Raw genomic sequence first — 26,837 nt, forward strand, 5'->3', positions numbered from 1 at the left:
CTTTGTTGATCTTTGTGACACCTACAATCAGTGCTGCTTTGCTAAAAATTTGAAGGTGGTGTTGTTGAACCATTTTTTTAAAATCGCACAATAACCAAATAAAATATGATGCTGTTGTGAGGCCAACATGTTTTTAAAGTCTCACGAGTTAAGTGTTATTTTTAGGTGTATGTTTAGACTGTCAAAAATAGTGTAATTTTCCTGGTGAACAGCATGTTTGATGGCAACAGTTTTTCGCGAAAATACACAAACTTCGTGCCACAACGTCATGAAACCTTAACCGTCTTCTGGGAAAATTACTTAACCCATTCTGAGAACATCCATCCATCCATATTCTGATCCACGTATCCTCACAAGGATAGCGGGTTGTGCTGGAGGCTATCCTAGCTGTCTTCAGGCAGTGGTGGTGAGAGATACCACTGACTGAGCTGGTTGCCAGCCAGGGCAAACATAGATGAACAACCATCTGGAGCCTATCCCAGCTGCAGGCGCGGTACATCCCGAAGTGGTTGCAAGCCAGTCATTGCCACACAACGACAAACAAGCCTGAACTGGTTGCCAGCCAATCGCAGAGCACACAAAGATGAAGAACAACCATCTGCGCTCACACTCACACCTAGGGACAATTTAGATTGTTCCATTAACTTGCCACGCATGTTTTTGGAACGTGGGAGGAAACCGTAGTACCAGTGAGAACATGGAAACTCCCCACAGAGAGGTCAGAGTCGTAATCAAACGCTGCATCTCTGCACTGCGAGGCCGATGCGCTAACCGTAGGTGTCAAACTCAGGTCCTGGAGGGCCGCTGTCTTGCATGTTTTCCAAGTCTCCCTACTGCAACACACCTGATCCAAATGATCAGCTCATCAGCAAGCTCTGCGGAAGCCTGACATTGAACCTGTTCATTTGAATCAGGTGTGTTGCAACAAGGAGACTTGGAAAACATGCAGGACAGCGGCCCTCCAGGACCTGAGTTTGACACCTATACGCTAACCAGTCATCAACAGGCCGCCGTTCTGAGAACATTAAAGAGTAACGCATAAACAGTATTTCCTTTAGCAAGTCACTGACAACTAACATTGCCATAAAAATAAGTTTGTAAATGTCTCCAGGCTTAGACTCATCAAATCTCTGAAGTATTGACAATTTTGACAAGATATGATCATGGTCAAATTACAGGAGCTTTTAAATTACAATTGGCGGATTTCGTGTTCAGTTTAGCAAATGGCTCCAAAATACTATTTTTGTAGGTCTTCGGCAGTTATACCACCAAATTGTCAAACAAAAAACAGACAAAAAAAACCCCAACAAACATTAAACTAACAAATATTGATGGTTTTGTGAGGCCTGGTGTTTATGGCAGAGGTCCCCAACCTTTTTTGCCCCACAGACCGGTTTCATGTCAGACAACATTTTCAGGGACCGGCCTTTTTTTTTTTTTTTAGAATAGGCCTGCAAATTACTAATGTGGTCCTTGGGTACTACCGAGTGCCGATGTTGGTGAGCCAGTTCTACACAATTTATAGTTAGTTATAGTTATTTTCTCAACCGAAAATTGATCTTATATAAAGAACAAATAAAAATGTCCCAATTCCCAATTTCTGATTATGTATTTGTCACTGAGAATCAAAAATACAAAAAAAGCAAGATTAGGCTATGATACATATGGATAATGCCTACACAACAACTTGTGTTTTGTTTGTTTGTTTGTTTGTTTTTGTTATGTAGTGGCAACAAGCAGTTCTGCAGCCATGTCACTGCGTCATATGCTTTGCAGTATACTGTGGAGGGGTACTCACAGTTGCAGTCCTTTGTCCAACAAGAGACGTCTCATCACACTCTCTGCGTTCAGTCACATCGTAAGTTCTGAATGGTCTGCTTTGATCAGAAAGTATTTCAATACTTCCCCGGACTGTTGAAGCCGTTCATCAAGCAAGAATGGGAAAGAATTCCACCTACAAAGCTTCAACAATGTAACACAGTGATATCAATGATCCTGTACCAGCTATAAAATTCTAATGATGATTACTTGCTAAAAACAATAACATTGAACATGGACTGTCTTGTCTTTGTAGTGTATTCTATTAAATATACATAGGTTGAACATGATTTGCAAATCATTATGCTCTGATTTTATTTATGTTTTACACAACTTCCCAACTTCATTGGACGTGTATTTGTGGCTGTAATCGTATGAAACATACCAGTAGTTATCCCAAAACAAAATTGCGTCAAGTGGATTGTAACTATGGGAAACCACTACCCTCAGTGCCTGGTGAGCAAACCAGTTAAGGTCAAGCCCTGGTTGTCTCATAGCTGCATTTGTCTTTTAATTGAAAACCCGAATATATTTAATCTTTAATAAAAGATTTGGCCTCACTTTTGAAGCAGATTTTTCCAAGTTTGTCTTGGAACCTTTTGCAAAAGCTGAGTTAGTGTCTCATACGTGTACTCATTTGATGTCAAACCCAAATATTTTTCATTGATGAAGATTTGGCCTGACTTTAGGAGGGGTGTGTATGGGTGGGGGTGTATGTACTTCATGTAATTTGCATCATTTCCAAGTTTGTCCAGCTTTCTAATCATCGGTTATTTTTCTCAGGTCTTGACGGATTTTATTTTCCTGCCCCTACTCTTCCACTGTCTGGAAACTTTGATTTACTCTTCAACCAGTTTAATAGGTTTGCTTTAAGTTCACCAGAGAATAATGACATGTCTCCATATATCCCTACTAAATTTTATCAGGCAAGTATGTTTAAGAAGTGAGGATTTTCTATTTTCCATCTTCACTGACAGACACAACATTTAGAATAATCAGTTTCATTTGCAAATTATTTGTGCTTTGCTTTCAGTATGGAGTTGCAATCATGTCTGTTGAAGAAGAGGGAAAAAGAGGAATATTTTACCTGCCAGCTTCCGGTATTTCTGTCGACTGTGTTGACCAGAGTCCTGCAGGTAGTTACTGTGATACTATTATTAACATTCCTGATATGTTCACACTTCACAGGTTTGGTCCAGTATTGCTCTTGGTTTGATCAATTGCAAATGTTATTGTCTTGTCCAGGGAAATCAGGACAATGAAAGTCTTTGTATAACACTGAGATTTATTTGAGCTGCAGCTTTTGAGAAACACCGTGTCACAGAGTGTAAAGTGTATAACAGAGCATCTCCTCCCCATTGGTCGGTGAAACATGATCTTCAGCGTGCTTCAGCCACACCAGAGAGGCATAATCAGACCCCCCACCACACGACCGCCCACCAGCCACAGACACGGGAGAGAAACAAAACTGCCTTTGTTACAGCCACAGATGCAGATTGCATGACAGTTTAAAATCAAAAATTTCCATCACAATTCCCCTCCTTTGAAAGAAAGGATCAACAAAGAGCCAGGACAATGACCGAATGACACAAATTTCAAACATAATAATTAGAGCTGTTAGTTCAGCTCGTTTTTATTGCCATTAATTTAAGAGAATTTTAACGGGATTAAATTTTTTCTCGCGAGATTAACGCGGCACATGCCACAGCGGATGTTACGTTGCCCTATAAAACCAGAAACAAAACAACAAGCGCGCTGCACAGGTCCACGCACGCGCAAGACACCGAAGACGGATGCTTAAAAGTTGCCAGATTGTTCCACTGACAAGACCAAACTGTATGTTTTGCAGTCGTAAATAGTGATGTGCCCAACTGTGCCGAGGCTCCGATGCGTGTGCCGAGTAAACCGGAAGAAAATCTGCGGAGCGTGCATCGAGGCGTGTGTCGATTACGCTTGTGGCCCGATGCCTCGGAACGCGCGTTGCTCCGCCCGAAGCCTCGCGGGACGGGATTCCTACATCACCGCCAATAGTTTCACGGGTGAATCGAAATAAATTTGCTGCACCGGGACAACAATGAGCTGACAGGTGACACTGACTAGATGTAAGATCGGGCCGCCCGAGCCCGCGGGTCGGGTCGGGCTTCTCTCTCGCTGACTTTTTATTTTGTTCGTTACGAGGCCGTGAATAGTTTTGGCCAAGAGAGACTGTGGTTCGCAAAAAAATAGAAGTGGCCTCATCACAACACATACTGTACTAAACTCTCGCAATGACAATTCAAAGAACTCCTTCATGTCTCTATGATCTAGCCGTCATTGTTCTTGGTCTCGCTGCTTCTCTCTCAAGTGCCACGCACGATTCTTACGGATGTACTGCTGCTGTGGTGAATGGCCCAATTTTCAACCCGTAATAATGACAGAATGCCTTAAATTTTTCCGACAACTCTTAAAAAAAAAATCCGTCAAAGATAGAAAATTGTTTGTGAATGTACCCTCTGCTGAAACTGAAATACATGTTTAAAGGATGTAAATAATTATACAGACTTGTTTAACTTAGATTTTGTGGAAAAGAAAGGCTTAAATTTGTTATCACAAATCACCCCTCCTCCTCACGAGTCATCACAAATGAAATAGGAAATGTCGTGTTTGCTTCGGGCTCAGGCCTGCAAATCAAGTTAATTGCTCGGGCCGGTTCGGGCTGGATTTTTTTGGCCCGATCTTACCTCTACATCAAATCCATGGTCTCATTTTAATCACTGTCAATACATTTATTTTCCACATGATGGTGCATTAGTAATTAAATAAAGCCTCATGATGCTTCGGCCCAGGAACGAACCAGTTGGATGGAAAGCCTCATTGCTTCATGAGGCTTCATTTTCCCATCACTAATCATAAACTGAGCTATCATGGCACGTCGAGTTTGAAATGCCACCTAATGGCCAAGCACACAGCTGACGTGAGTACCGTATTTTCACGACTATAAGGCGCCATTAAAAGTCTTAAATTTTCTCCAAAATGGACTGGACGCCTTATGGTGCGGAGCGTCCTTTATATGCGCTGAGCCGACACGCTGTTTATATAGAGAAAAGGCGGAAGTGACTGTGGCCAGGCATGCGGGAAAGAAGTCGGCCAATCAGGGAAGGGTGGGCGTGTATATATACATATATGGAGAGTGAGAGAGAGGGAGAGAGAGGACAGGCAAGCTAGTCCGCCAATGGTGAAGGGTGGGCGTGTAAGTGGACGCTAAAGGAAGGGACGCCTCAAGCCAGTACCAACACTTGTATAGAGTGTGGCAATGTGCATTGTTGCAAAACAACTCCGGTTTTGGTTTCTAAGAACCCCTGAAAATAAATTCGACAAAAAGACATGCCTACGAAGCTCAGTTCAAACTTAAAGCCACCGGTTATGCTTTTGGCATGCGTGCCCATCTCACAGCAGCGGTGAAAAAACAAGTCAAGCAAATGAACTCTGAGCTTGCCGTTATTCCCGGAGGCTTGACTAAAGAACTCCAACCGCTGGACGTTGGCATCAACCGGGGCGTTCAAAGTAAAGTTGCGAACGGCATGGGAACAATGGATTATCGGTGGCAAACACAACTTTACAAAGAGTGAGAGGCAGCGCTTGGCGAGTTACGCCACAATACGCAACAACGAGAGGGAACGCGGCGTTTTTGATGGATTACGGTAATTGCACAATTGTTCAATTCTTTCTACACACACGCGCGCTGCCACCATGTTTCGCTCTGTTCTTTACTTTCAAATGTGGGAAAGCTTCACACGAGAGAAATGTTGACTTTGCTGTTGCTACTCCTTCTTTCCGCTCGGCAATGCGTAGCAACTCACACTAGCATGTGATGCATTCAATGACAACTGAGATGTGCAGTCCTCTGCTTCTGATACAGAGGATGAGGACTTTGATGGATTTCTGGGTGATGATTGATCGAAAAACGTGAGAACATTGTACGATGGCTAAATAAAATACACCCGAACTCAGTTCTGCTTTCGTTGCCTTTTTAAAAACGTGTTTTTAGCTTATCTGTATGTCTTGGCATGCTACCGTATGCTTCAAGCTAACGTGTTAGAGTGCGTGCATGCATGCCGTATGTTTAAGCTGGCGTATGTTTTACCACTGTAAAACTGCGGCCATTAGTACGGTGCGTCCTGTGTATGTGTAAAATACAGAAATGTCACCCATTAATGAGACTGCGGCCTTTAGTACGGTGCGGTGAATAGTTGTGAAAATACGGTACTCTGCCCCCTCGTCTCAGATAGACAGCTATGGATCATTTCAAAGCGAAGAAAATGGATGACACGACAAAGAACAAATTTGCTGTAGCCATAACTAAATGTATGGCTACTGCATGCAAGCCTGTCAACATTGTCCACAGCTCGACTCAAGCTGAAATCATTTGCATTGCGTATATCGATTCTACTCCGGATTGCCAGGGAGCGCCTCCAAGCTGTGTACAGAGATTGTATGTAGCGGAGAAGGCTAAGGTACTCCAAGCGGGAGAAGACACTGTTTTGGGAGAGAAATAAGAGACTAGGTTGATGAGCTTCATGTGAATAAAGAGCAGATAGCCTGTCGAATACGATCTATGCCACTGACGCGATTGTTACTTGTTTGGAACTATTTTGTGTGGAAGGTTACAGTGTTCCGTGTCCATATAAATAAAGCGGGTGGAGCGTCTCTGTGTTCGTCTGACAGAGGCACATCGAGAGTTCAGCGGTGCAGTCGTAGCCACGACCATACTGAAAATAAAAAGTCTACGGTGTTGTCATTGAACCAAGTGTACTCATCCGAAATGATGTCTACACATAACCATAGAGAGACTTCCGTGCAAGAAGGACCAACAGAATCAACGTAGCCTGACTGCTGTGTTCAAAGCTAACTTGACAAAAACGAAGTATGCAACCATTGCTTAAATCCACTATAGGCTGAGTACTAGTTTACCTTAGATGTGCACTTTATAATGTTATATTGCTCTGCTTTGATTCCATAAAAAGAGCTGTTCAAGGAGCTGTTATGTGGCAAAATATTTTTTCACTGTTGTTGGTGGACACTAATATTGTGAGAGATTATATGTGAATAACTGCTCCAAGTGAAAAATGTTCATGTAAAATTGAAAATCGGAATTGTTATTTCAGTAAATATTTGCATTTTGCACATAGAAAACTGATTCATGATTTTTCTATGTGAGATCATGAGATCATTAAAATGGGGAAAAATAGGACAAAAAAATATAAAAGGAAATTCAGAAACAATAAAAAATGCATTAGTAATCACGATTATTTTTTTGTGAATTTGAGTTCATTATGACAGTGGCATTTTTAATTAGATTAAATATTTCAATCGTTTGACAGCTCTAATAATGCTTAAACAGTAGAATGGACGTATATCTAGAGTCGAACTGAAGCATCGTCAGAGTTCAGGGTCAGTCGTCATTAACAGGGGTCCTGTAACTACACTCAAGGGAGAGTGCAATGCTGTTTTTATGAGGAACGGAATCCTTGAGGTAATACGGCAAAGCATTAGTGTCACAATGCGTGATGGTGGAGGACCCCAAAAAGCAGGCAGGAGGGAGGAGCAGGGTGAACTTGAAGAATTGTCTGAAAACAGACAACTAAATTCCAAACAAAGTCCAAAGTATCAAACAAAAATCATAACTTAATCTAAGTCAAGTCAACAATATCTATAGAGCACTTTCAAACAGCCATCGCTGCATACAAAGTGCTGTACATGGAGCAATTTAACATGCACAATAAACAGTAAGACAAATCTGTAATAAAGGCGGTAGAAAACCAAGAACAAATCAAATGCTGAGTCGAATGCCAAAGAATACAAGTGAGTTTTGAGGAGGGTTTTGAAGATGTGCAGCGAGGAGGCTTGCCGAATGTTCATTGGGAGGTCATCTAAATCTAAACCATAACAGTGACCAAAACATGACTGAAACAAACCTGACAGCAGCAAACAGACAAACAAAGACCCGACACCGAGTGGTCGTGCCGGGAGTCTTTTTAAACAAACAAACTAATTACATAACGACCAACAGGTGTGCAGCTGCAGGGGGAGCCCTACAGTGCCACCCGTTGGTCACAAACAGAATCATGACAAGTAGATAGAGCAACAGTAGTCCTGTTCACACGGCACACATTTGCTCCGGCGCTGCACCGATGTATTTTGTTGCGATATATTTTGCACCGCAGCAAATTGTGTGGAGCGTTCACACGTACAAAGCCGCTGAGCATGTCTGCATCGGCACAGCGTCGGTGCAGCCCCACCTGCGTTCACACGGCAGTTTCTGCAGCTGAGCAAAACGACGAGCTGTCGTGTTGGTTCTTTTTAAAACATACTGTATATACACAACTCAAGCAACTACTGGACAGGCACGTCCTTCTCCTTCTCGGTCTCCGTGCCTTCTGCTCGAGATTGACCGCCCACGAAAACGTAAATCAACGATGGCTTCAATGACACTCAGAAAAGCAAACACTAATGCACCAATCAGAAAATCAAGAGAGGAAATCACAAAATAAATTATATGGGGGGCGGGGGGTTAAGAATAAACAACTCGGAGACAGCCCAGTCTCCTACAAAAGGAATGATGTTACCAGCCAAGTCTTGTGTCGTTATCAAACAAACACATTACGGGAGTCCGACAGAGCACGAAAGCAACGCATTCTCGCCATACGTACTCTTCACAAGCATTTGCTCTGGAGCAAATTTAACCCAGTTGCCTTCACACGTGCAAATTTACATCGGTGCTGCTTCGCAAACTAGCATTTGCTCCGGAGCTAATTTTTAAACCACCTCCCTGAGATGGATCAAATTTGGTCCGGTGTAAGCCTTTTTCCGGGGCTACGCAGGAGCTAATTTGCACATGTGAACGCTCTACTGGGGCAGCCCCGGCGCAGCACTGGACCAAATCTTGCCGTGTAAACACCACTCGTGACAGTGGTCTGGTCAGACATTACAGTGTACGGCTCGTGTCGCGGATATGCTGGAGCCTGTCCCAGCTGTCTTTGGGCAGTAGGCGGGGGACATCCTGAACTGGTTGCCAGCCAATCGCAGGGCATACATAGACGAACGACCATTCCTACTCACAAATCACACCTTGGGACAATTCAGAATGTTCCATTAACTTCGCAAAAGATCTGCGATCCCTAGGCTCAAAGGCGCAGATCAAACCGTCGCCAATTCCTAGTGGATCGCAGTGAAGTCCGTAAGGGAGCCTCCACGCCGAATTGACGGGACTTTCCATCACTGGAGAGTTGGTGCGAAGTGGTAATGACCTTCGGCTCAGCAAAATCCCGCGGGACCGCGTCCGGCGGTATACAAATCCACCGCAGTCCTGGAGTAAAGCGCCTAGCAAGGCGGCGGACCGGATCCCCAAGCCGACCATCCTCATGGGTTATGAAGGAAAGCCCACCCTTCAAAATAAAACACCGGGCCCGGCGCACCCAAGGTCCAACCTCGGGTGCTCCAGACACCTTGGACCACCACCGTCGGCCACCGCGATGCCGTGGACCCTGGCCACGGGGTCGAAGTGCAGGGGCGGGGTTGCGACCCGTCCCCCTCCCTCACGCTACATAGCCCCCAGGATGGCGATTCTCCCTCCACCCCCACTGCCCCCTCAACCCGTTTCCCCCTTCTCCCGATCCCCCTTAACCTCAAGAAGTCCGGCGGCGATGGCGCGGGGTGTCGGGGACAGGCTTAGATGAGGGCCCACGTCCCTAGTTCCACAACCACACGTCGGCGGACTAGGCACGATGGTCGCTCCTCTTGTGAACTGGTGATGGTGCAGGGGAGAGGCAGCGACCACGGTGGCGGAGCAGGACTCTTTAGTCGTAGCGCTGCTCCCCTCAATCCGAGGAAGGGCCAATAAAAGGCGGGCTAAACACGGCCATCACCGCCACCGATCGGCTGGAGACCCGCCTCCAGCAGATTCATCCTTCATGCGGGCGAAACAAATACAAACACAATAACCGGACTGCTTTCCTGGAAATCGGCGCTTGGAATGTACGAACCCTGATGGACAATGCAAGAGCAAATGGACCGGAGCACAGGACTGCCCTCATCGCCCTTGAGATTCAGAAGCTCGGCCTGGACATTGTGGCCCTCTCCAAGACCCGTCTCCCTGGTGCCGGGCAGATCGATGAGCCTCGGCACGGGTACACCTTCTTCTGGAGCGGACGAGCTGTGGAGGAGAGAAGAAATCACGGTGTAGGGTTCTGCGTTAAGTCGCGTCTGGTTAGGGATCACAACATCATCCCCGTAAGAACTTCTGAGAGACTGATGTCCATCACCCTACCTCTGTTTCAATCCCAATCCCTTGTGATCATCAGCGCCTATGCACCTACCCTGGACGCCTCGGAGGAGGCGAAGGAGTCCTTCTATGCCGCGCTGCGTGGCCTGATCGTCCGCGTCAACCCCCGGGATAAGCTCTTGGTTCTGGGGGATTTCAACGCGCGGGTGGGCCGGGACCATCAGCTTTGGGGAGGGATTCTGGGGAAGGAAGGCGTTGGCAACTGCAACGAAAATGGAGAACTATTCCTTGGTCTCTGCGCAGTGACGGAGATGGTAATAACCAACACACTGTTTTGGATGGCCAACAAGCACAAGACCACCTGGCAACATCCAAGATCCGGCCACTGGCACCTGATCGATTACGTCCTTACCCGCATCTGCGACTGAGCGGACGTCATGGTCACGAGGGCAATCTGCTCCATGAATGACGGATGGTCCGATCACAGGCTGGTAGCCTCAAGACATAGGCTGAAGATTGCGCCTGCGAAAAGAAGGAAGAAGATCCCCAAGAGGATACGTTTCAATGTTGGGCTGCTGAGGAATCCCGAAGTCCTCGAACAGTACCAGACGTCCCTCGCGGACAAACTGGACACTCAACCTTGGACCCTTCCTGCCACTGTCCACTCAGACTGGGAGCACTTGAAAACTGCGCTCACCAAATCCACGGAAGAGGTCCTCGGTATGCAAAAGAGGAGAAATCCCGATTGGTTTGCCGAAAACCTGGAAGAAATTGAGCCACTGATTTCAAGAAAGAGAGAGGCTCGCATTGCATGGCAGAACTGTGTTTCCTCCAAGAGACTTGAAGAAGTCTACCGGGCGGCCAAGAATGAAGCACAGAGAGAGAGATCCGGAGGATCCAAAATCAATGGTGGGTCAACTTTGCCCACCAAATGCAGAGTTTCGCTGACCGTCACGATACCAGATCCTTCTTCGAAGCAACGAGGAAGATCATCGGTCCGGCTCACAGTCCTCCAATGGCTGTGAAGGCAAAGGACGGCACAATCCTGCAGGAAAAGGAGGATACTCACCAGCGATGGAAGGAGCATTTCATGGAGCTCCTGAACCGTCCGACATGCGCAGCAGACGGCTTCCTCGATCCTGTCCCCCAGCTCCTCGTGCAACACTGGATGATGGAGCTGCCGACTCTCCGGGAGATCTCCGCAGCCCTGAGGAGGATGAAGAACAAAGCTTGCTGGAGTCGACGACATCCCAGTAGAACTTTTACAAGCTGGGGGTGCACATCTCCTCACCCGCCTCCAAGTTTTCATCCTTCAATGCTGGGTCGAGGAGACGGTGCCTGGAGAACTGAAAGACTCCGTCATCGTCACGATATTCAAGAAGGGCCACAAACTCGACTGTGGAAACTATCGTATAATTTCCCTGCTGTCAACAGCTGGAAAACTCATCTGTCGTATACTGGCCGACCAACTCACCTGTCTCGCTGAGTGGGTTCTTCCGGAGTCCCAGGTGGGCTTCCGTCCAGGCAGGTGAACCGCGGACATGGTGTTCTGCGCCAGACAGCTCCTGGAGAAGTGCCGGGAGCAGCGGAGGAAGTTCCACGCCATCTTTTATGATCTGGCCAAAGCGTTTGATTCTGTGCCCCGAGCAGCACTCTGGAAAGTGCTGGAACGTCAAGGCTGCCCCCCCAAATTCATATCCCTCACGACGGCATGAAGGGTTGCGTCCTGACTCAGGGCGAAATGACTCCCCCACTCCCGGTTCGGACCGGTGTCAAACAGGGCTGCACGGTGGCGCCGACGTTGTTCTGCCTCTACATCGCCGCGCTCATCCACCACGTCACCCCTGTCCAGGAGCACGGAATCAGTCTACGCTACCAAACTGAAAGGTCGCTCTTCAACCTCAGCCGTTTGAGGAGCAACCATGGTCACGACCGTCAGCGAACTCCAGTACGCTGATGACAATGCTACAGTCTCCAACTCCTCCGGGGGCCTCCAGCTCATCGCGGACGGCTTCGCCGCAGCGTACAGGACCTTTGGCCTCTCCGTCAACACCAAAAAGACAAAGACCCTCCACCTGAACCATCATCCACCCCAAATCACCATAGACGACGAACCCATCGAGCAGGTCTCTGCGTTCCCTTACCTGGGTAGCATTATCCAGCAGGACGCCGGCCTCACGGAGGACCTCACTCACCGTATCCAGGCAGCCCACACAGCCTTTGGACGCCTCGGTCGTCGGGTCTTCAGGAATCACCAACACGAAGATCATGGTGTATAAGTCTGTCGTCCTCCCGACCCTTCTCTATGGCGCCGAATGTTGGACCCTCTATCGGAGCAGCATCAAGAGGCTCGAGAGGTCCACCAAGGACGACTCCGATCTCTCCTCAATGTTTCCTGGGAAGAGAGATTGACTAATAATGAGATCCTCACCCGGGCTGGCCTCACGAGTATCGAGGCCATGATCACCCTGGCCCAACTGCGGTGGGCCGCTCACGTGCAGCGGATGAGCGACGACCGTCTCCCGAAGCAGCTCCTCTACGCGGAGTTGCTGGAGGGCACCCGTCCCCGCGGTGCCCCGAAAAGACGATTCAAAGACCAGCTAAAGGGTCATCTTCAGCGGTGCCGGATTCCCCCGGCACAGTGGGCTGACCTGGCCGCGGATCGGGCGGCCTGGCGTGGGGCTGTGCGGGGCGGGGTCCGGGTCTTCGAGACTCGACGCGTCGCTGCGGAGGAGGGCCGGCGAGCGCGGAGGAAGGAGAGGGCCCTGCAACCGCCCGGCCCCCCCAACCCACTTCTGTCAATCCTCCGGGCGGTGTTTTCGGGGAAGACTGGGCCTCCACAGTCATCGGAGACACAAGCACCGTCGCCCTGTCCTGGGGGCCGCATTCCTCGATAACGAGGGCCTTCACCGACCGACCGATATTTTTGGAATGTGGGAGGAACCCGGAGTACCCAGAGAAAACCCACCCAGGCACACCGGCACACGTGCAAAGTCCACACAGAATGGCCGGAATCTAACCCTGCACCTCTGCCCTGTGAGTCAGATGTGCTAACCAGTCGATCACCGTGCTGCCCTGTATGTGAACGGCATTGCATATTACAAAAAAAACAGTGTACATTCCTTGAAAACTCGTTTTACATCCATAAGAATTTTGCATTGTATTTTTCCTCTTAATTCTTATGCATTTAACATTTCAAATTATTTTGATTAGTTAAAAAAATCAATGACGATTGATATCAACTGCTATGAAATACTTATAAACATTTTTCAGCCATATTACCCAGCCCATCACAGCATTTTACAGATGGACGATTCCACGAAGAAGAATGTAGAAACAAACCATTCAAGCAACAACAACGCAGGAATCCACTTATTCATGAAAAATCAAAACAGATCTTTTTAGGCTAATGTGGTTGTTGTGATGCATTTCATCAGTCATGGAAGTGTTGTTTTGGCTGAGTTTAAAGGGGTGCTCTCCCTGCCCCATGAGCAGCAGCCAAGACTGACTATTCATGGGGCAGGGAGAGTACCGTACAGTTGACCCCGCTATTCATGCACATACAATGCCAAGAACAGACTCAATTTTGCAAGTTGCTATACAATGATTTTTGTTCGCAGCGTATAACCTGTGAGTACTACAAAATGTTTCAGGAGGCAGTTATGAAACACTTTTGTGCTACCGCAATTTCCAGTGTCTTTTTTTTAAACAGCATTCCTCGTGGACAGGAGAAGTCGATGTTCCCGGCGTGTGGTTCTGAAAGAGGAATGCAGCTCCCTACCACCCATAAGCAAAGATACTTACACAAACATCAGCCTCTATTCTGTGAGTTACACCTCTCATGTGTCATTGCTTTTGTTGTGTGGTTGTCACTTTCTGTATTGCACTGTGTCGCAGTGGTTTCATATAAGTGTCAATTTTTGAGTTACTGGACATGTTGACTCTTTTATGACTATCCTGTTATTCATATAGTGTGATGAAAAAAGTATTTCCCTTTTCCTCATGTTCCTATTTTTAATCCCCCCCCCCCCCCCCCCCCGTTTTCCTACTTTAATGTTGAAGATCACCAAACAAATGTAAATAGACAGAGATAGGGGTAAAACAAGTCCTGCTTGCTTGGGGAATTTTTTTTTTTGCCTCGGTTATTATGTGTGCACCTTCGGGAAGACAAGGCAAGCCAGCCTCCGCAGCAATTGTTCATGCGAGGCATGACGGTAACGCACCTCCAATGCAGTGGGAAGGCACACTTCAAAATAAAAACAGTTTAACCGGAGCAAATTTAACCCTGCTCAAGGAGGTGGTTTAAAAATTTACTCCAGAGTAAATGCTCATTTGCGGGGCAGCACCAAGATAAAATTGGACGTATCGTATTTAGAAGGCATTAAACATTACCATCGCGATCAGAGTGTTGCGGCCAGATTATACGCTCCTTGTGTTTATTGTTATTATATTTCGAAAACGCCACAGTTTTCATACAGCTCATAGCATATTATTTTGTTGTATTATTTCCGCCACACCTTAAATGCCGGTCCCTGAAAATATTGTCTGACATAAACCGGTCCGTGGGGCAAAAAAGGTTGGGGACCCCTGGTATAGGCTGCTTTGCTAATTCATCACCTGGACTAATTGCTCTCGTCAATGGAACCATCGATTCTGCTTTTTGCGAGGAATCTTTTTTTGCGAGGTGGCCATCAGTTTGTGACCTTATGCTGAAGCACGTTTGAGTTCTGCAGCATTACAATGATCCAAAATACACCCAGAAGTCAACCTCTAAACAGCTGAACATTAACAAAATTATGGAGTCGTCAAAGTCCATCGATCCATCTTCCGATCCGCTTATCCTAATAAGCACAACCTTAAAAAAAGCTGTTCATATTTGAAGAATCTGCAGTGTTGCTGAATTTTAGGAAATCCACAAGAAAGCAGTCTAAATATCATCTCAGAGATGCAAAAGACTCTTTCCCAGTTATAGAAAACTCTTGTGCATGCACCAACCAGCTATTTGGTTTGGGATCTACAGGACTCAGAGGGCTTGATAGCTTTGAATAGATTGTTTTTACCCTGAATAAATAACATCCCCATTTGTAAACTTGATTTCATGTTCAGTTGGGTTATCTTTGTCGAATATTTATGTTTGGTTGGTGATCTTATACAATAAAGTGGGGAAACTTTTTGGGGTGTAACAAAAAACAATTTGAATCGGAAAATTGTTTTTGATTTAAAAGATGTGAGTGCATTGAATCAAACTGAATTAATCGTTCCACTTTCCACTTGAAAATCAAACCGTCCTTGCATCGTATGGTGCTCCCTGGTAATCGGATTTATTTCAAATCATCTTTATGGACAGATGCATACACCCAGAAACTGCAAAAAAATAAGAATATGAGAAGAGGGCAAAGGCAAATGCTTTTTCAAGGTACTGTAGTTGCATGCCACACTGCAAACGAGTGAGAGACATAATGTCACGATCATTTTTTAATTGTATGTTGTTGTTACAGGGGGAGAATGAAGATGCCACTGTAAGTATGCCTTTTTTTCCAATGACAAATTACAAATTTGTGATTGCAAATTGGTACAAATGTTGCTGTATTTAACTGATTAAAAAAAATCAATTTTCAGATCAATCATTAGCTCGTTTTACATAGAGACCCCACAAAATGGTTGCATCAAAGTAAAATGTTTTGAGAAAGCTTATGCTGTCCTAAAAAATGGTTTATCCTGCTATTTTCTGCCTCATGTGAGAACCCAATTAGCAACTTTCACATAAATATATTGAAGAGGGAGATGGGTGGTGGTGGGTCAGCGCAGGCCCCTTAGCCATATTATGCACTCACCCAACGGCTACAATGAGTCCCTATTGCAATACACCAATAGCTGAATGTCAACATATCATTATTAATTGGTGAAAAAAAGGTTGGTGTGATTTTTTTTTAACCTGTGAGGATCATTTCTACATGCTGATGGGGAGCTTTGGAGTTTTGAAGCAGCGATCTTAAACAACTACAGTCATCAAAACAATGGTGCTGTGAGTTATAGATTTTTAATAAATTGTTAATAGTTCATCGTGTGTGAGCCACAAACAACCTGGCAACCTCGCAACCTGATCAGGTCTCATTCGCTTTGCACCGGCCTTAAAGATGCATTCATTCATGAGCATGTTATTTTGTTGAAATTACTTTCATTGCATTTATTTAAAAAATTATGCCAAAACACATGCTCCTTCAAAGTAGCCTTTGAATGATGAAATTGTGCACATCACTGGCAACGGTCATTATAATTTGCGGATTCACTTGGAAAGTTAATTTCACACCTAAAGGGGCTATATCAAGCTAAATCAACTTTTTTGAGCATTTAGTCATTTAAATGCTAATTCGTCACCAGACCCACCTCCAAAGTTCACCCATCCTCTGAGCATTCCTGCTCATTCTTCCTCACTAAGCAACATGAAGCAACATTTCTCACTTTTATAGGCCACAAAGCAACCCCGAAGAAACCAGTCAGACAAAACAGATTTGCTGCCTTTCCAGCAGCTCCTATTTATTTTGTTCTTCTACTTCTCACTCTCATAACTTTGCTGCTGTTAAGTGGGAATTTCTCCATTGTGAGACTATTAAAGGTTTTCTTATTTTATCTTATCTGATTGTACTATTGGAGCTATGATTAAAAGAAATGCAAATGGATTTTTCGGAGGCGGTCGTGAACGCCTCTCGTGTTGAAAAAATGAGAGCTGTGGTTATGGTTTTATTTTTAATTTTTTTAAACGCAGAATTTATTAATGTTTTTCACGGTCTCAGCAAGTACAGGTACTGTACATCTTTGTCCGTCTTGGTGCTTTCTTCCGTTCCACTCGAGAGGCGATCATGGCCACCTCCGAAAAACGTAAATTAATTCTTACTTCAATGAAACCACGATGAAAATCAAGCGAGGAAATCGCTAAATAAGTTCTGTAGGGGCGGATATAGCATTTATTATATGACTTGATTTTCTGTTTTGATGCATTCTTTTCAATTTTCTTAGTTTCATTTAAGTACAGTCATAGTTAGTTTACATTTTTTAGAGGTGGTCATGAACGCATCTCAAGTTGAACGGATGCCTCTCGAGTTGAATGGAAGAAGTGTAGCACCATCTAGTGTACGCATTGTAGATTGCGCCGTTTAGTGTGAGGCGTCTAATATATGAAAAAAAATTACAAAATAGCCATTCATTGAAGGTGCGCCTCATAATCCAGTGCGTCTTTTCATGCGGAAAATACAGTAAGCGTTTTCCGCGTAAGTAAGCCTACGTTATTTATTAAACGTATTAACATCGTTTTTCAAACCTTTATATACTGTTATTATTATAATACCTGTAATGATGATTTTTTTAAGAACTTGATTTTTTTGGGGGTGTTCTAGCTGACAAGATGATCACATGATATAAATGTGTCATCTACAAACAGATATCTAACACTTTTTACGCTTTTTTTGTTTGATCAAATTTGAAAAAAAAAGTGTCTATCAGGGACCGTATAAGACAAAGTTTGCATCTAAAGGCATTAACACCAAAGCTTGGGTGTGATCCGTCAGATGTTGCTAAATTGGGTCCATATACATAGAGCATCCTCTTAGAATCAAATTGTTGGTGTGCGAATCCACTGCTAAGGGGTGAGGGGCACATAACAGCGAAGCCAGAGAGGATATTAAGAATATTATTCCATAAGAGCCCAGTACGATCCACAGTGGCACAGAAAAAAAAATCCAGCACTTACAGGCTATACAAAAGAAGCCTGCAGAAAAGATGGTACAGATTCACAGATCATTGAGACTTTGTCATAATACACTGATACTGAAGCTTGATTTTTAAAAAACTGTATGAGTGATTCTCAGGTTGTTCCTGTGGAGATGGCTGCAGTCATGTTGCAGTCTTCAGATGGCACTCAAAATGAAGTTACGATCGGTGAAGAGGAAAACATGAAGCCGTATCTCATGAATCCAAATGTGTGTGCAAATGTTGTTTTGAAGGTAAGGTGAATACAACTCTTTGACTTATGACAACTTGATATCGTTTCCAAATGTGAATTGGTTAACACTTGTATTGCGCTTTTTTACCTTCAAAGTACTCAGTGCTTTCTCGCTGTCGCCTCATTCTCCTACTGCGGAGCAACTGGCGGTTCAGTATTTTGCGCAAGGACACTTCGACATGATCACGAGAGCTGAGGATCAAACCCACAGCCTTTGGGTTCTGAGACTGCTGCTCTACAACCTGAGCCATGCCGCCCCATAATGTTTTTTCTTGTTGTTGCTGTTTTCGCAGGTTGCATACTTGGTGAAGTACAACAAGGCAGGCCAAGTAGTGAATGCTGCAGTACATCTGCTGCTTGGGAACTTTAATGTCACACCATTTACCCTGGAGCAGGAGTTCTCGATCAAATTTATTCAGGTATTACTGAAGCTGAAACTGTTTTTGTTTAATCCACTTCAAATGATGTTATTTACAAAAGAAAGCATTTTTTAATTGCGATCAGATTGACTTTTGGTTTAGAAAAATATTGCTTCAGGAGAGAAGGATAATATTTACCGTTTACTGCATTGTGACTGCTAAATTGGAACAAATACGTCATGTCAGGTGTGTTTGAGCTCTTCCCAGAAAAATGCGCTCTGACTGAATTAAAATGGGTTCTCTGCATCTATTCTTTTAGATGAAATACACGTGGAATCCATTCATCGCTTCGTTTTCGAATTGATAATTTTCATGCAGAACTGGATTTTTCACAGGCACAGCATGATGATTAATCTTTGACTGTCCCAAAAGTGTTGAAAGGGAGCATCTTGCTATTTTATATCGCGATATATAATTTTGAGTCATGCAACAAAGTTATATCCAATTTGTATGGTGCCGAAGTGGATTGCAACGGTGCCAAATTTGTGATCATTCCGAATTAATAGTTCATCAACAATGTAATTATTTCATTAACTATGATTATTATTATTATTATTTGATTTGATTTGACTTTTTATTTGGTCTCCCATACGAGAAACTTGTCTCGGAGGACATGCCCTGCTTGCTGCTACATGCATTGAACAATAAAAACACATACTGTAAGCTACACCACATACATTGGACAATACATACAGTGCCGGACGATATATACTCTCCACACAATGGATGGTACGTCAAAGTCATATGCACACCCCACACTGCCCTCATGTCCTCCTGCTTTTCTGTCTGCCTTCCTCTAGTTGTTTGTTAATTAGGCTGATAGCCTGCGGTATGAATTAGTTTTTGTATCGGTTTAATTTGCAGAGAAGGGTCCCGTACCTCTTTCCTGAGTGTGGGAGCTCGAATTGGAAGTGCAGCACGTGCGAAGGATTGTCTAGAATGTTGTTGGCCTGTTGAATAACGTACTGCACATATATATATCTTGGGGGCGCAGGGGGCGGGGGCTGTACGCTTACCTTCCCTGCTGTCTTAACCAAGTTGGTTATGTGAGCTTTCGATTTTACAGTGTGGTTCCCAAACCAAGTGGTTATTCCAAAGCGCAGGACTGACTCAATAGTTGCTCAATAAAAGATCAAAAGAATGCCAGGGAGTGTGTTCCAGAGCTGGGGAGCAGAGCGACTGAAGGCTCTGTTTCCCATGGTGACGAGGTGACCAGGGGGGACTGTGAGGAGGGGAAAGAGCGAAGAGAGCGGACAGGTGTAGGAATATGGATGAGGTCAGACGGGTATGGAGGGGCAAGGTTATGGATGGCTTTGAATGTAAGGAGCATGATTTTATATTGAATGTGATGTATAATGGGGAGCCAGTGGAGATGTTGGAGGACAGGTGTAATATGGTTTATGAATGGTGTGAGCGTAATAATGCGAGCGGCTGAATTTTGGACCAGCTGAAGCTTGTGGAGGGGTTTTTTTTGTGGGAGACCGAGCAGGAGGGAGTTACAGTAATCAAGTCGGGAGGTGACAAGGGTGTGAAGAAGTATAGCAGTGGAGTGAGGGGTGAGAAAATAATCATAGTAATAATAATTAGAGCTGTCAGTTTAGCGCATTTTTATTGGCATTAATTTAAATGAATTTTAACGGGATTACATTTTTTCTCGCGAGATTACCGCGTCACACGTCACAAGCGGATGTTACGGTGCTCTATAAATACACCAGAAACAAAACAACAAGAGGCGCTGCAGAAGTCCACGCCCATGTCTGTTTTGCCAGCCATGGCAGCGCGAGACACCGAAAACGGATACTTAAAGAGTTTATGAATGGAAAGTTTACTTTTAAAAAGTTGCCAGATTGCTCCACCGACAAGACCAAAGTTACCTGTTCTCTCTCAGTGTATTATACAGGTATACGATTTATGCCACTTGTTACTTGTTTGGAACTATTTGGTGTGGAAGGTTGGAGCGTTCCGTGTCCATATAAATAGAGCGGGTGGAGCTTCTCTCTGTTCATCTGACAGTGACAGTGCGCTGCTCTAGCAAAAATTAAACGTTTCCAGTGTTGTCATCAAACCAAGTGTAGTCATCCGAAATGAGGTAGACACAAAAACCGTAGAGAGACTTCCGCGCAAGAAGGACCAACATAATCAACATAGCCTGACTGTGTTAGGGGGAGTGAACCCCCCCGCCCCCTCTTTCAGAATGGTTTGCCCCAGCAGCACTGGGGAAGTGCTTGCACTTGTCTGTACTGCCGGCAGTTTTGAATACAGCGGCACATAATGAACACTGGTGTCCGGGGTCTCGTTATTCTCCAACAAACATACAGAAACAGACTGCTGTGTTCACAGCAAACTTGAGAAAAACGAAGTATGCAACCATGGTTTAAATCCACTATAGGCTGAGTACTAGTTTACCTTAGATGTGCACTTTATAATGTTATATTGCTCTGTTTTGATTTAATTAAAAAAGCTGTTAAAGCAGCTGTTGTGTGACAATTTTTTTTTCACTCTTGTTGATGGACAGTAATATTGTGTGAGAGATTATGTGTGAACAACTGCTCCAAGTGAAAAATGTTCATGTAAAATTGAACATTTTAATTGTTATTTCAGTAAATATTTGCATTTGGCACATAGAAAACTGATCTCTGATCCACTGGTTAAAGGATACTTTGTTTCTCTCCTGCGTGTGATGGAAAAGTGGTTAGAACTGCATGACTGTTCGTGTTTTATGTTATGTGTTGTGTTTATTATTTTACTTTATGTTAACTGTTTTGTTAAGCGCTTTGTTACAGCTGCCGCTGTTGTGAAAGCGCTATATAAATCAGCATGTATTGTATTGTATTGTATTCATGATTCCAAGTTGATGAGAGCATTAAAATGGGGAAAAATAGGACAAAAAAATAAATAAAAAATGTGAGTAATCACGATTAATTTTTTAGTTCATTTGAGTTAATTATGACAGATGCATTTTTAATTAGATTAAATATTTTAATAGTTTGACAGCTCTAATAATAATACATTTTATTTATAAATAACAGAAAACACAAAACAATACGGGTTGAGCAGCGGCAGCCAAAACGCGCCAGCGTTCACTCAACCCGAAAGTCAGAAAGAAACCACAAGGGAGGGAGAGGGGGAGAAAAAAAACCCACGCTCGAACTACCCTCATTTTGAAGATAATTTGAGTGAGGCAAAAAACTCCTGCACAAGCATATGACAGTTATAACAGGTCACAAGACATAAACAATGAAGACGGTGAAACAAGCGAATGTATGAGGGAGGGGGTGATGGTGGGGGACTAGCTTCCGTGCATACTTTCATCAGGGGAAGGTCGAGATGTTGTTTTGGTAGCAGGCTGCCCAAGAATTTAAGACAGCCTTGAGTCCGTGGCTTCTAAGGGTGTGGAAAATAATCGATATTAATCGATACATCGATGCGCACGTCCGCGATCCGAGTGCATCGGCTCATTCACTGGGTACGACGCGATTGACGGGTTAAATCGCGATTCATCACGATGCATTGATGGGTATCGGTGAAATCGAGATTCATGACGATGCATTGAGGGGTATCGGTAAAATCCGATTCAATCGCCGTTTTATTCATGTTAAACGTCACATATCTGCCCTTTCCTAGGCGCAATGAATGCACCATCATTGCTTTGCGTTTTGTGTTGAATACGGACGGTAGCCGTGCGTCACATAAAGTCCAGTACACAACGAGCGAAACATTATGGAAATTAGCGCACGCAGCAGCAAGGAAACCACTATATTTAATGCAGCCGCAACATTCAAATCTTATGTTTGGAAATACTACGGCTTCGAAAAGAAAGACGGAAAGCTTGATAAAACCTCCGTAATTTGCAAGGAATGTCGCACTAAGAAGCCATACAACGGCAGCACCACAAATATGCAGAACCACTTAAACCGATGGGACCAGATCACCGACAAGTTTCCCTCCCGCTTCCCCGCCCAGTTCCTCGTCGGACACCGGAGAAACTCTTGGTAAACCAGGTCAGCATCAGAAAAAAATGGCCTCTTATTTTGGGAGTCCCCTTGCAACTCACTGTGACCGCGCAATGGCTATAACTAAGGCCACTGCTTATTTCATATGCAAAGACCTCCAGCCTTAGCGTGGTGGACAACGAGGGTTGCAGACAGCTCGTGCACGTTTTGGAACCCAGGTATAAAATACCAGACAGGTCTGTGTTCACTTACAAACATATTCCCGATGTGTACAACAAAGTGAGAAGTGAGATTACTGTGTCGCTGAACAGTGCGCAAAGAGTTGCACTTACAGTGGATGGGTGGACATCTTGCGCTATAGATTCATATATATATATATATATATATATATATATATATATATATATATATATATATATATATATATATATATATGAATATTTCATATAAGACACTCAGTGAGAGTCTGTTTGTGTTTACACTATAGCAACAGCTGTGAGTCTCAGGTGCCAAATTGTTTACATTTTCTTTGCACAAAACCCAATTGTGAAAGGGCTTAAATAAGTTTTTTACAAGTTCTACTCTTTATAAGGAATAAAGTGGTATCCTTTTTGTAATACCATACTGAATTCCATCTTTTTAAAACCTTTTTTTCTTTGCTTATTTGCATCATGTTTAATTGCACAATATCGCAACAAATTGCATTGTATTGTATCGGATCGCATTGATTTGAACTTAATGTGTATCGAATCGTATCGCATCGTGATGACGGTGAAACGTATCGCATCGTATCGCCAGAAAATTCCATGTATCGTTTAAGTATCGCATCGCTGGCAGTGGATCGTGATGTGTATCGAATCGTCCTCAGTGCTGAGATTCACATCCCTAGTGGCTTCATGTCTCTTTAATGGCGTCGATCAGCCAAATCCGTGATTTCCACATCCTCAACGGAGAGCGCAGCTGGTGAATGTTTCTAATAGTGATGGGAATTCCGGTTCTTTTTAGAGAGCCGGTTCTTTTGGCTCGGTTCACAAAAAAGAGCTCTTTCGGCTCCCAAATGGCTCCTCAGTTTTTTTGTTGCTTAAATTAATTTACTCCCAAAAATAATGTAAAATTATGTGTAAAATGAATTACTAATGTAAAAAATAAACAGTATATCAAATATTTATTATTTATATGGCTTATTTAATATTCTTCTGAACATACTCATCATGGAGTACAACACTGAATGCTACAAAAAAACATTACAAAGTAGAAGAACAAAGACCCATCTCAAAACAAGGTCAACAAAAAGTTCCAACAATCCCTGATTGTGTATATTTATAAGCTTTTAATTATTTACAGTAAAACAACATAAGTAAGCTTCCCACTAAGATTACCACACAATAAATTATGAATTAAAATTTTATATTGGAGATTTTAACCATGCACACTCTACACACTGCCTTTGATCTAGCAATTAAGTTGAAATGAGTCCAAATTTCACTGCGTTTCCTTTCCATTTTCTCGCCTTTCCACCATGTTTTTTTTTCTCTGTCGCGCTATCGAGCTCTCTCTTGTCTCCCTGTCTCTCCTGTTCGTGTGCAGCTCTTGTGTGTCTCTAACTCCTCTCCCTTCTCTTCACTGTAGTGTGTGTGTGTGTGTGTGTGTGTAACCCTCCCCTCCCTCTTCTACCACAGATCTTGACCAATCACATGCGGCTTTAACCGAAGGAGGGGGGAAAAAAGGAGAAAAAAAAGTCGGCTGCTATTAGGAGCGGCTCCCTATTAGGAGCCAGCTATTGTCGTTCACTTCAAGGAGCCGGGTCTAAAACCGTTCGTTCGCGAACGACACATCACTAGTTTCTAAGATGATAATATGCAGAACGAGTGATATTGTTCATATGTGAGGTGAAGGAGAGGGCGCTATCATGACTCTTGACCTGAGGGGAGGGGGAGATGAAGGAGCTGTCAAAGGGAATGGAGAAATTGTTTATTTTGTTTAGGGTGGATTTGGTGCCAACGATGAGTAGTTCAATGGTATTGCTGTTCAGTTTGAGGAAGTTTGAGGTGAACCACGATTTTAATTCCTGGAGACAGTTGGTTCGGGAGGATGGTGGGTGTATGGCAGACATGTCCAGCTCAGGGCCTGGAGGGCCACTGTCCTGCCTGTTTTCCAGCTCTCTCGCCTGCAACACACCTGATTCAGATGATCAGCTCATCAGCCAGCTCTGAAGCAGCATTAGAACGATCCTGATGATTTGTATCAGGTGTTTTGCTCCTGGGAGAGCTGGAAAACAGGCAGGACAGCGGCCGTTGAGGACTGACTTTGGACACCCCTGGAGTATGGTGTTTGGTTTGGTAGAGATGTAGAGCTGGGTGTCATCCGCGTAGCAGTGAATGTGATGTTTCCTGAAGATATTACTAAGGGGGAGAAGAGAGATTAGAAACAGCAAGAGGCCAAGGACAGAACCCTGAGGAACACCTGAAGTGAGGGTAAAGGGTTGAGATCTAAAACATTTCAGCTGAATAAACTGGGTGCGGTCAGAGAGATAGGAACAGAACCAGGAGAGGGGGTTGCTGGTGATGCCAATGGAGGAGAGTCTGTCGAGGAGGATGGAGTGAGAGATGGTGTCAAAGGCTGCACTGAGGTCAAGCAGGCGGAGGATGGCGAGTGAACCGGAGTCAGCAGAGAGAAGAAGGTCATTGGATATTTTGAGTAGGGCAGTTTCAGTACCGGATTTTCACGACCATTCGGCTCACCGTATTGTTGGGCGCAGTCTCATTCATGGGTGCTATTTCTGTATTTGACACATAGACAAAACGCACTGTATTATTGGGCGCAGTTTTACAGTGGTAAAACATACGCCAGCTTAAACATATGGCATGCACACGCGCACGCTAAAAACACGTTAGCTTGAAGCATACGATAGCATGCCAAGACATACGGATACACGCTAAAAACACGTTTTTAACCCTCGTAGTCCACCGCTTGCGATAAATGTAAAATTATGTCTTTGAATCAAAGGCAAAGGCATTCGGAAAAACACCAGAGAGCTGAAACGTATGGGGGGGTTCTAAAATGGCCTAAATTTCATGACGTCACCGGCTGATAATTCTCAGGCATTGCAGCAATAATAAAAAAGGTTTTGATTGCGTAATCTTCGCAATTTACATATTTTGCACCATAGAGACCCATTATAATTCATATTTTCGAATGCATCTTAAACCTAATGTGTAAACATGCATTTCACGCGATTTTTACGTCAATCGTTTTGTTTTCTCTTGGACAGACGTATGCATGCCACATTGTTGGGTTGAGGTCATTCCAATTGTGCAACTTTTAGGTGGCGCCAGAGGATCGCAAATGAGTTTGCCTTTTTGCAGGAGGCTTCAAACCAATGCATTTTACATGAACACGTCCGGTCGGGATTGTTAGTAGGGCTTGGTTGGGACCTCCAGACACAATTTTTTTTTCTTTGCAAAAAATAAAGAATAAAAAATCCCAAAGAACTAATAAAAACTATATACCGTATTTTCACGACTATAAGGCGCCATTAAAAGTCTTAAATTTTCTCCAAAATGGACAGGACGCCTTATGGTGCAGAGCGTCCTTTATATGCGCCGAGTTCCAAAATCTGACTGACAGCCGACACGCTGTTTATATAGAGAAAAGGCGGAAGTGACGGTGGCCAGGCATGAAAGAAGTCGGCCAATCAGGGAAGGGTGGGCGTGTATATATACATATATGGAGAGGGAGAGAGAGCGAGAGAGGGAGAGAGAGGACAGACAAGCTAGTCCGCCAATGGTGAAGGGTGGGCGTGTAAGTGGACGCCTCAAGCCAGTACCAACACTTGTATAGAGTGTGGCAATGTGCATTGTTGCAAAACAACTCCGGTTTTGGTTTCTAAGAACCCCTGAAAATAAATTCGACAAAAAGACACGCCTACGAAGCTCAGTTCAAACTTAAAGCCACCGGTTATGCTTTATGCATGCGTCCCCATCTCACAGCAGCGGTGAAAAAAAAGTCAAGCAAATGAACTCTGAGCTTGCCGTTATTCCCGGAGGCTTGACTAAAGAACTCCAACCGCTGGACATTGGCATCAACCGGGCGTTCAAAGTAAAGTTGCAAACGGCATGGGAACAATGGATGATCGGTGGCAAACACAACTTTACAAAGAGTGAGAGGCAGCGCTTGGCGAGTTACGCCACAATACGCAACAACGAGAGGGAACGCGGCGTTTTTGATGGATTACGGTACTTGCACAATTGTTCAATTCTTTCTACACACACACGCGCTGCCACCATGTTTCGCTCTGTTCTTTACTTTCAAATGTGGGAAAGCTTCACACGAGAGAAATGTTGACTTTGCTGTTGGTACTCCTTCTTTCCGATCGGCAATGCGTAGCA

General features: G+C 44.3%; 1 protein-coding gene across 1 annotated transcript in view; it reads left to right on the forward strand.

The window, feature by feature from the left end:
- Window positions 1-1,705: 1,705 nt before the first annotated feature.
- Window positions 1,706-26,837, forward strand: part of LOC127608562 (tectonic-1-like) — a 35,342-nt gene continuing 10,210 nt past the window's right edge. Inside the window, exons 1-6 of the mRNA XM_052077708.1 lie at window positions 1,706-1,858; window positions 2,852-2,954; window positions 13,791-13,903; window positions 15,577-15,597; window positions 17,944-18,078; window positions 18,371-18,496. Of these exons, the coding sequence (XP_051933668.1) occupies window positions 1,751-1,858; window positions 2,852-2,954; window positions 13,791-13,903; window positions 15,577-15,597; window positions 17,944-18,078; window positions 18,371-18,496 (606 nt within the window). The 5' untranslated portion in view covers window positions 1,706-1,750. The remainder of the gene's footprint in view (window positions 1,859-2,851; window positions 2,955-13,790; window positions 13,904-15,576; window positions 15,598-17,943; window positions 18,079-18,370; window positions 18,497-26,837) is intronic.

Source organism: Hippocampus zosterae, chromosome 1, assembly GCF_025434085.1.
Source record: "Hippocampus zosterae strain Florida chromosome 1, ASM2543408v3, whole genome shotgun sequence".
Taxonomy (NCBI): Eukaryota; Metazoa; Chordata; class Actinopteri; order Syngnathiformes; family Syngnathidae; genus Hippocampus; species Hippocampus zosterae.